Source organism: Alligator sinensis, unplaced genomic scaffold, assembly GCF_000455745.1.
Source record: "Alligator sinensis unplaced genomic scaffold, ASM45574v1 scaffold533_1, whole genome shotgun sequence".
NCBI lineage: Eukaryota > Metazoa > Chordata > Crocodylia > Alligatoridae > Alligator > Alligator sinensis.
Window position 1 is genome coordinate 612,088 of NW_005842330.1, and position 11,367 is coordinate 623,454.

Below are 11,367 nucleotides of genomic sequence, written 5' to 3' on the forward strand. Positions count from 1 at the left end.
ACGCTTTCACATTCTGACCTGTTGTGTTTTTCTGAGTCCTTGAAACAGAAGAATTGCTCCATTATTTTTCCATTGTCAATAAACAAGAGAAAGTGAAGACCTGGCATTTTCTGAGAGGTGCCCTGAAACTAAAAAACTTGAAAACCACTGATCTAGAATCTCACACAGGAGGGTGGTGTTATACAGGTACATATATGACTTACTAGGGGGCCACATGGAATTTATGTTTTCCAGGGTGGATAGCTATTTCAGTTTTCTGAAGGAGGCACTGATAATTTGCCATTCATAGGCACACTTGCTCTTTCGTAGTCAGGAAAGGCATGCCTTTATTTACCGATGGTGACTCAAATATTTCTTGGCACTTCGTCATGCATAATACAACAGAACTGTTGTAGGGATTAGGCATGGTGTAAAGTCTTTTTTGCATTGGGAAGTGCTTTCTACACTTGGTGTATATGTTCTGCAAAGTACAATGGGAGTCTTTGTTTTCACAAAAGTTACTACTTCTGTCTGAGTATTCATTTATCTCTTTGATCAATAGTCTGCAGCTCTAAGGGACAAACATTTTTTTTGTTTCTATTTCTACAGCCATAGCTTATAGTTTGTTTCTTTTTTTCCAGATAACGGGTGCATATGGACCTTTTATGTGCCACCATCATATATTTTTCTACCTAAGAACATCATCTGGCATATATAGTTAGTGGACTGGTATGAAGAGATATTAAATATATTTTCCCCTTCATGGGACTATACTATTCTAAAATGTCATCATCACATTGGTCTTGTAGTTTGAGAAGTGTGTTTTCTATGGTAAGCTTAACATTTAGGATTCAAAAGATTTAAGCATATATCTTATCATTTCCTAGCCATCAGGTTGATGATTGTCTAAGAGTGTGAAAGCTTTTCTGCAAATAGCATGTGACATTTAGTGTTAACAGAGGCTTCATATAAGGTATTTTAGTACATTAGAACATCTAATTTTTTTGGTATAGGTAGTGTTGAAGTGAGCTGGTAGCCATATTAGTCCAGAAAATATGCAAAAAGCAAGGCTTTCTGGACCAACTGCACGTTGAGCCAATATAAGGATATTGCCCACCACAATTCTTTTATTTTTTTTGGTTTAAACTTTTTTTTTAGTTATAGTACAATATTATTGGATTTTATTGCAGATCCTAGAAATAGCAGATGTCCAAACAAATATCCTGCTTAGCTCATTTGAAAGTTTTAACACTAACATACAGATTTTTTTAATACATAGTAATATTTAAGTTACCCTTTTTCTGGGTGCACTGATATAGATCTTGGCTGGTCCAGACCCTGGGATATAATTACGTATCGGAATGAGCCATTGAGTCTGGCAACTTCAATTAAATTGAAGCCATGATCTGTCCAATATATGTTACCTAGGAAAAATACCAAAAAGTTACTCAAATAGGAAATTGTTTCTTTAAAAGGTGAAGTGTTCATACATTTCCAAGCATAAAACATCATAGCAGAGAATAATTGTCTGTATTTTTAAATATACATCTTTATTTCATTATTTTCTAATTAAGCCCAGTTACACTGAGCATTCACTAAAATTAAGTTTCTGTTTACTACTTTCAATCATCTTCGGTTAAAGACCTAAATTCCTACTTGAAATTTTCAAAATGATTGAAACTCCCCACTTAAGACATAGGCTGTATTTTAATTTTCCAACTGTCTTCAGGCACCAGATAAATTTAAAATCATTTTCCTGAATAATGAAGTTCTTGGGAGACTTTTACTAAGTTAACAATGAGCAATCTTTGATATAAAAACATATATCCAGAGGCTCACAATATTAGTAAGTGTAGAGCTGAAAGAAAACCAAACTATTTCTCCTCATGGACAGAATTACAAAAAAAAAAAGGTTCCTGCCATAGCTTGGGATTATTTTTAAGCAGATAAACATCTGTCAAAAAGATATTTTATAAAACAGACAGATAAAAAAACTCCCAAAACACAGGTGATACCTGCTATCCAATCCACAGCTACCCCTTCAACTCTTCCCAAGCCATTAGTAATGATGTCTTCCTTCCATGTCTGGTCTCGTTTAGTTCTGCTAATTTTGTTGAAACCCATATCTGTCCAATAAATTGTGTCATTCCCTTTAAAAAAATCAAAAAGAAACAAATTCATTAAAAACTATTTGAGGACACTGGATTATTTCAATTAAAATAATTTCTTAGTAAAAATTAAATTCATTTTGTTACTCATTTATATACATTAGTAATTTCAGACATTGATTCTTAATTTTAACACAATTAGAATAATATCTACTCCAGAATTAATAAAATGAGATGGAAGGACATTAACACTAAATTTCAATTTTTTTCCTCAGTTTTCTATTAAAAATAATAAAATAAAGTATTAGATATGTCACTGTTGCAAACCAATGTACATCCATTGAACTAGCTTTACTCTGTGAAATTACTCAGACCAAATTGTTTTCTGTTACTACATATATTTCCATAGTTTCATAGTTGTTAGGGGCTGGACGGGAGCTTACAGATCACTGGGTCCAGCCCCCCTGCACTTAGCAGGAAAGAATGGTGCGGTAAGATGACGTCAAGATGCTTTTTGAAGATTACCAGGGTGGGTGACTTCTGGGGGGAGCCTGTTCCAAACCCTTGGCACTCGACTTGTAAAGGAGTTCTTCCTTATGTCTAGTCTGAAGTGATCTTCAATCAGTTTCTGCCCTTTGTTTCTTGTCCTCCGAAGGCAAGGCCTTGGTGAATAGATGCTTCCCCAGGCCCAGATGTACACCCCTGATATACTTATAGGCTGCCACCAAGTCCTCTCTGAGTCTTCTGTTGTCCAGGCTGAACAGTCCCAAGTGTTTCAGCCTCTCCCCTTATGACCTGGTCTCTAGGCCTCTAATCATGTTTGCGGCCTTCCTTTGGACTATCTCGAGCTTCTTCACATCCTTCCTGAAGTGCAGTGCCCAGAACTGGACACAGTACTCCAGATGATGTCTCATCAAGGCTGAATAGAGTGGAAGGATAACATCCTTAGCCTTGCTGAAGATGCCTCAGTAGATGCATGCCAGTGTTTGATCATCCCTGCCAGCTACAGCATTGCATTGGTGGCTCATGTTCATTTTGTAGTCTATCATGACACCTAGGTCTCATGCAGTTACGGTGCTGGCAAGCATAGCACTACCGAGCCTGTAAGTGTGTTGTGGATTATTTCTCCCCAGGTGGAGCACTTTACATTTCTCTGTATTAAACAACATCAGATTCAGATCCACCCACTTTGTAAGCCTGTCCAGGTTGGCCTATATTGCCAGCCTGCCCTTGAGCATGTCCACGCTCCCCCATAGTTTGGTGTCATCAGCAAACTTTGCCAATTCACTTTTAATACCTCACTCCAAATAGTTGATGAACATGTTGAAAAGCACTGGTCTGAGTACTGAATCCTGAGGGATGCCACTGGTCACCTTTCGCCACGTTGACTCAGTTCTGTCAATCAATACTCTCTGGGTCCTAACTCAGAGCTAGTTACCTAGCCACTGGATCATAAAGTAGTCGAGGCCATATTTGCCCAATTTTACCATGAGGACATTGTGGGAGGTCAAGTCAAAAGCCTTTTGGAAGTCCAAGCATATGACACCAGCCTCGTTTCCCCTATCCAGGTGGCGAGTTACCTGGTCATAGAAGGAAATGAGGTTGGTCTGGCATGACCTGCCCATAACAAAGCCATGTTGGCTATCCTTCAGAATACTGTCTTCTGTTAGCCTATTAGTAATGGATTCTTTGATAGTTTTCTCCAGGATATTACCAGAGATTGAGATCAAACTGATTGGCCTGTAATTCTCTGGGTCCTCCTTTCTCCCTTTCTTAAAGATAGGCACCACTCTGCCAAGCTCTTCAAGTCTTCAAATAACTTTGCCATAGGTTGCACGATGATGTTAGCCAATTCTTTTAGCACTCTCGGATATAGTATATAGAAGCACCAGATAACCCAATGGGGCCAATGATTCTTGGGCCATTTCACTATTACAACAACATTAACAGCAGTCCAACAATATACCCCAAAGCATGCTATTTGTCTTCCTTCCAATGAGATATCATCCACTGGAATACATAAACTAATATTAACTAATATTTTATATATCTATAGACATTTTAATAATCATCATGAGGGTTCCTGGCTTTTTCTGATAAAAAAAAATCCCCAGTTTTTGGATTAAAATAAGTAACCCAAAACCCACATTTTTCTGTGATTAAAATGAAGCACAATGTGTGTGTGTGTATATATATATATAGAGAGAGAGAGAGAGAGAGAGAGAGAGAGGGCGGGGTGTGTTTCAGTTTAATCACAGTAAAATGTGGATTTTGGGTTTCTTATCTTAATCCAAAAATTGAGGATTTTTTTTTTTTTAATCAGAGAAAACCACAATAAAACATTTGGGGCTCTTAAAATACATGGGCAGATTTCTGAGCAAATCTTGAAAACTACCCATGAAAGTCCATCCCTCTCTTTGGCAATCGCACAAATAAAAAATTGGCCATATGTGTTAGAAAAAAGATGACACACTAACATAAAAAAACCTGATATAATGATATTGAGAAAATTTAGATCCATTTGGGATTCATCTCATCTGCTAAATTAATATAACAATTATTGTGTACCTCTAGGTGAATATAAAGTTATATTTTATTTTCAGAAGAAATGTGGGCAAGGAGCACCATGACTTCTCAGATATGTTAGTCCCTCTGGGGTTGGGGGGGACGACCCCTAAAGAACAGAAGCTTAGGATAGTCTTTTCTTTGTCTTTCGTAATTAATTTTCTTCTTCTTGACTATTGTGAAGTAATATTTGTAAAACAACAAAGCTTACATATATGTAAAAGCAATCTCAAAACACCAAAAAGGCACAATTTGTGCTCAAATTTCATAATCAAACTAGTACTTCAAGTACAATTTCTGCTGAATTTCTTCCATATGTACAATTTTATGCAGCCAGAGCTGCCATGTTATGTCCTAACCCTTCCAAATGCATAGAGGAACATGTATTTGGCCTGTCATTCAAAAAACCCAAAAAACACCAATCAAACAAAAAAATGAAATGAACAAAAATACAATCTCCACATAAATTCTTGGGTAAGAAATTGGTGGTTACCCTCACAGTAACTAGTGTTCTTTGAGATGTGCTGTGCACTTTGATAGTCCACAATAATGATGATTCTACCCAGCAAACTTAGTCATTCAAGAGAGATGAAGATGGCCTATTACTCTAAATCCTGTGCAAATTCATTTGCAATTGTTTAACTCAAGCCTGTCCAAGTGGAGGCCCATGGGCTGGTTGAAGCATGCAACTGGTTAACATGAGGTCTGCGGGCTCCTGCTCAGCTACCACCACCCCTCCACCCACCTTGACTGTTCTGGCTGCTATGGTGGCTGGGGGTTCTGAGCTCTTTTTTTCTTCCAGGTTCTGTTTCCTGCCCAACTTCTGGGGCCGGGTCGAGCAGTATAAAGGGGACCAGGAAGGAGTCTGTGCTGTCCATGCCCTATTTTGAGCCAGGGGGATTGGAGCCAAGTTGCATGCATGGCCAGAAGTGAAGCTGTGCTGTACATGATACCAGGAGTGGAGCTGGGCTGCACATGGTGAGGGGCACATCAGGAATGCTACCCCTGCAGTGTGCAGCCCATGCAGCATGTAGCCTGTGGCCTGGAAATCAGTGGCCTGTGGGTTGTGTGGCCTCCCTGCAGTACCCAGAAGTTACACAGTTATGGTTTAATTAATAGACTGAAATGGATATTGTTATTGTTTGCCAGGAAATCCTATTTTCACATAGATTAAGGGCATGTAGAGCTGCTACATTTAGACCAACTTAACAAGGGTTAGGCCAATCTAAATGGCCATCTGTACATGTGTCCAGAGAGATTATATTGGGCAAAAAGAGTGAACCTGATCTAATTTAGTTCACCTGAGGAGGTGAACTAACTTACAGTGGGAATGGGTTAAGCCAGCCTAGTAACCTTTATGTATGCTAAGCACAGCCCCGAGGACTTGGAAAGTCGAATCACTCACTCTGGCCTTAGGACTGGGCTCTTCCTACCCCCTCTACTCCAAATGGGATATTTTTAACTCCCCAACCCTCCCACCTCCAGATGGACAACCCCCACCTCATCCCCCCAATCACCCTCCATATGGACCTTCTATCCTGTGGTCCCACCCACTCTTCCCCCCACCCCAAGTTATTTATACCAGGTTCCCTGCACAGCTCCTCTCATTGGCAAATGGCTGTATGCACTGTTCCTGGTTTACATTCATGAGGCTTGAAATAAGCTATATGAACATAGCTGCAGTAAACAGCTGTATGCACCCTAAGAGAGACATGTTTAATAATTGTGTAAAATTACGCTTAGGATTACACTGAACAGCTAAAACCAATCAGTGATAAAGTTTTAATAGGACTGATTTACATATGATTCATTGTAATCTCATTTATCTTCTTAAATGTATCATTTTGTTTCCCTTACTGTGGTCACATAAAAGCCAGGCAGTGTAATCAGCAACCTACACAAGAAAACTGAATTAGCACACAGAACAGTTCAATCCAGAGGAAAAGGGATTCTTGTAGTGGTATTTCCCAAAAGAAATCATGTACAAATTAGTAAAACCCAAGAGATTTTGCAAAGGCAAAACATTACTGTAAAGCTCTAAATGATTCAGTAGATGTATTTTAGAAGAAAACACAAATCTAAAGAAACTGAACAGCAGCTATTAATAACTGAAATAGATTGATTATTAACCAGAGAACTGCATGCCTAAAGATATAATGTGGACTTGAAAAAATCTCATTCCTATATGAAAATCTTGTACTAACTAGTCTTACAAGTAATCCTAAGATTTTTATAACTGAAAAAATGAACAATTTACAGCAGTTATGACAATTACAAACTCTACTTTGTAACTGATAAATATTATTCCACATACAATGTAATAGCAAAATTGGAACTGAAAATAAATAGGCAGCAAGCAACTGTCACCTGTGGGCATTTTTACATGTGATCCGGGGGTGCGGCAGGGCACATTAATCAGAGCAGCTACAAGAGCCACTCTAAAGCACCCATAGCATCTTGTGTATCAGTGTCCCCATGCTTCAAAATGGTGATGGGGTGCTTTATTTAAAGCTTGTCAAATGAGCTTTAGTTAAAGCACCCCTGCCACCATTTTAAACCTCAGGGATGCTGATAATGAGATGTGAAGGCAGGCTGGAGCACGCTAATAAGCTACCGAGTCATAATTATACCCTTTAATAACATTCCTGGAAAGAGTATTCCTAGTATTAAAAGTAGAGTTCTTAATAACACAAAGTAATTAATACCTTTTTGCATTTAAAAGGGAAGTATACAGTCCTTTATGTGAGCAGGCAGAAATTATGCTTATGCTAACTGGGCCAAAACTGCACTGTATGAAAACCTGAGAGACTTAATTTCAGAAACAAGTTTCTACCCTTCAAAAATCTTACTCCTGCAGGCTGATGAACACTGAGAACATCAAAAAGAACATCAAAGTATATAAAAAGAGAGGGTAGGGCACAATGTTGCTTTGGTACACCTCAGTAGCTGCTGGTAATAGAAAGGGATTCCAGAAATGTAGGTCAAGATGTTTTTGTCCCACAATTTATAGCACCAGAAACTGCATACACAGCTCTTACATTTCTTGTCCAGCAGGAACCCAAAACCTAGCTTCCTAAGATTCAGTGTCTTGCAGATAATCCAGAGGCTTAAACAAATTTTTCCCTACCTCTCCCTACCACCTTTCCCTCTCCCCAAGTCCATCCTGCAGTGAGAGTTCTGATTTCTTAGTTCCTTCAGGAATAATGTCACCCCAGGAATGAAGCAAAGGTTTATCAAAATATTTTTTAACCAGACCTACGGTTCTCATTCTTACAAAAATGGTAAGCTCCTGAACACAATTCCTATTATTCTGACCTTACCAATCCTGGAAGGCCTGGGTTTGGTCTGACTCCCAAAGCAAACACATTTTTCTGCTTATTTGTTTTTTTTTTCATGTTGCATGTGACATGAGAATGTCCTCCAATGCCAATCTCTTTTAAAATCCTCTTAAAATAGCCTCTAATTTTTTTTGACTTTTGAACTTCTGGGAAAATTTTCAGGCTATAACAGTCCCTTCAGTATCTGAAACTTTCTGCAGAAGAAAGTATCATGTACAGTGCATACCCCTGTTGATAGATAACCTATTGTTCCATCAGAATACAGCCATTCTGTTCTGACAGCTTCTGACCACTGTCACAGTTTTCCTACACACAGGGCATGTCTACATATACAATTAATACACCTGATTTTTTGGCACAAAAAAACTGGGGCTCATTAATGTGTTCCCAGGTACATGGATTCACCTTTAAGAGTGCTATGTATAAGTTGTTACATTGGCTAAGGTATTGCAGGAGGGAGCAGCAAAACTACAGGCAAAGCACTGCTCTATGAATAAACAAGCTTTTTATAAGCTTAACACCTTGGTCTTTTGAGAACAACACATGGTACCAGGAGTGGGGTGTGAAGGAAGACAAAAAATAAAAAAAGTGGAACATCTCAGAATTCCAGAGAGTTAAAGCTGTTCAACAATACAGCAGAAAACTGGAAGAAATTTAAGCAGAGCTTCACCATATATATGATGGCCAGTGGAGCTACAGAGAAGGAAGATTCACTCAAGGTAGCAATTTTTAAAAAAAAATATAGCATGCCCAGAGGCTCTGTCTCTGAATAGCCTACAACTGTCAGGAACACAACAAAAAAGCTATGGCACAGTAATAAAACAGTTTAAGGAATATTGTATACCCAGACAAAATGAAACCTTTGAATAGTATAATTTCCACGAGACAGCAGAAAGAATATGAGATAATAGAGGAGTTTGTCAAAGACCTCAGACTGCTGAGCCAGACCTGCAACTTTGGAGATCTGAAACAGTCCATGATCAGCAACCAAACAGTATTGGGTATACGTGATATAAGCCTCAGGAAAAGACAGTTAGAGGATCTTGCGCTTAATTTGGAAAAGACAGTTAGAATGTGCCAAGAGGCTGACACAACAAATGCAAGGCTGCAGAAGTTGGAGAAAAAGGAGAACAAGCTGAATTAGAAAGGATTACAATATTGCAAAAACCTAAGGCAACACACAAACTATACAGAAAGGAGGACCTCACTATGAAGCAGGCAAGTGGAGGCCAAAGAGAATTGCTTGAAGAAACAATGGTTAGCTGCAGATGCTGTGGGGGTTACCACAGACACATGCAATACCCTGTATTGGTAAGTGCTACAGCAAATGCAAAAGATTCAATCACTTGGCAAGAGTTTGCAGAAAGGAGCAGGATGCACTAGAAAAGAGAAAGCAGATGCATGCTGTATGCAGTGAGGAAAAGGAAGAATTCCTCATTGGCACAATGAAGGAAAAGTTAGTTCTTCTGCAGATTAGACAATTACCCTTGACACAAGAGGACTAATGGTAACTTTCAAGTTAGATACAGGGGCACAGGTCAATGTAATACCAGAATACATTATTAAAAAATGAAACCTAAGCTAATTAGTATGAGAATAAGAAAGTGAGACTTAATAAGAACATGACTGCAACCAAGGGTGTTTGTGCATTGCATGTCGGACACAAGGGTAATATAGTCAAAATTCAGTTTGTCACAGTCCCAGGAAAGCTAGTGCCAATTATTGGGTTGCAAATGTGTAAAACTCTAGGTTTAATTAAGAGAATGAATGCCATGGAGGGACTAGAAAGCAAGAATATAGAAGAAGAGTTTTATTTGTTTCAAGGCATAGGGAAACTGTTAACTGAGTACAAGGTAGAATTAAAAGAACCGAATACTCCCACTATACATGCTCCAAGAAATGCTCTCCTTGTACTAAGGGAGAAACGGAAAAAGGAATTAGACAGATTAGTTAACATGGACATTAGGGCTGTGTGAAGCTTTAGTCACCAATTCGATTCAGTGGAGATTCACCCCGAGTTGGCAGCTAAATCTCCAAACCCAAATCAAATCAGGAGACCCTTTAATCTCTCCTAATCGAATCGGAACCCTCTGAATCAATTTGGAAAGATTCAATGATTTGGACATAGACACAGTTTTAAATGTTTTTTCTACATACCTCAAGATACCAGGAAGTTTGTGAATGCTGAGATGCTGGGGTGGATGGAGCATCCCATGGGAGCATGGGGGTGGGGGGGGGGAGTCCCCAGAGCACTTGGCAGAAGACCCAGAAGTGGAGAAGAAGCACTTCCGGTCCAATTCTGGGTCTGCAGGGTAGTGCACAGGGGACCCCTCCCCACCCCCTGGCTTGGTGACTGGGGCTTCCCGGGTCTGGGGGGGGGGGCGCACCTGGGGTCCCCCTATAGCTGATCACTGAACCGGGGAGTACTTCCAGTCTATTTCTCGGTTCACTGCTGAGCATGCGGGGGGTCCCCCTGTGCTCCTGTGGGACAGTCTATCCACCCCACCATCATAGCATTCGTGAGCCACACCTGGTACCTCACGGTATGTAGAAAAAACATTTAAAGCTGTATCTATGGCCGAACCACTGATTCTCTGAATCAGCATCAAATCTTCAAATTTGGATTCGGCCAGATCAAATCAGGACAGTGATCTGAATCAATGAATGAAATCACTGTCCCTGATTCGGACCAAATCTGAATCCAAATTGAATATAGCCCATTTTGCATACCTCTAATGCACATAATAGAAGAAGTAGAGCAACCAACTTCTTGGCTTCATTCACTGTCATAATAGGAAAAAAAAAAAGATGGATCCTTGAGATTGTGTCTGGATCCTAAGCAAATGAATGGGTACATCAAAAGGGAGCATTTTCCCATTCTCACCAAGGAAGAGGTTTTTGGCAATGTGGCAGAAGCTAAATATTTCTCCAGTTCAGATGTCTCTTCTGGGTTTTGGCAGGTTCCCTTAGAAAAGAATAGCACTGAATTATGTACCTTCAATACTCCCTTCAGAAGGTATTGGTTTTGTAGTTTTCCTTTTGGACTGTGTTCTGCATCTGAAGTATTTCACAGAAAGGTTCAACACATTTTGAAGGTATTGATGGAACTATGGTTTCTACTGATGATGTATTAGTTTGAGGAAATGCTATGGAAGAACATGACTTGAAGCTAAGAAAGGCACTAGAAAGAGCTTGCAGAGCAGGTCTGATACTGAACAACAAAAACGCAAATTCAGGGTCAAAGAACTAATATATTTGGGAGAAAAGCTCTCTGACAAAGGGGTGCAAATCAATCCTGCAAGAGTTAAAGCCATTACAAACAAACCACCTCCTACAAATAAGAAAGGAATGCAAAGATTACTGGGAATGATCAATTC

The 11,367-nt window shown here is 39.4% G+C and overlaps 1 protein-coding gene across 1 annotated transcript in view; it reads right to left on the reverse strand.

The window, feature by feature from the left end:
* LRP1B (LDL receptor related protein 1B) overlaps positions 1-11,367 on the reverse strand; it is a 1,375,759-nt gene that overhangs the window by 459,262 nt on the left and 905,130 nt on the right. The window contains exons 36-37 of the mRNA XM_006028602.1: positions 1,995-2,129; positions 1,274-1,403 (exon numbers count right to left, since the gene is read on the reverse strand). Of these exons, the coding sequence (XP_006028664.1) occupies positions 1,274-1,403; positions 1,995-2,129 (265 nt within the window). The remainder of the gene's footprint in view (positions 1-1,273; positions 1,404-1,994; positions 2,130-11,367) is intronic.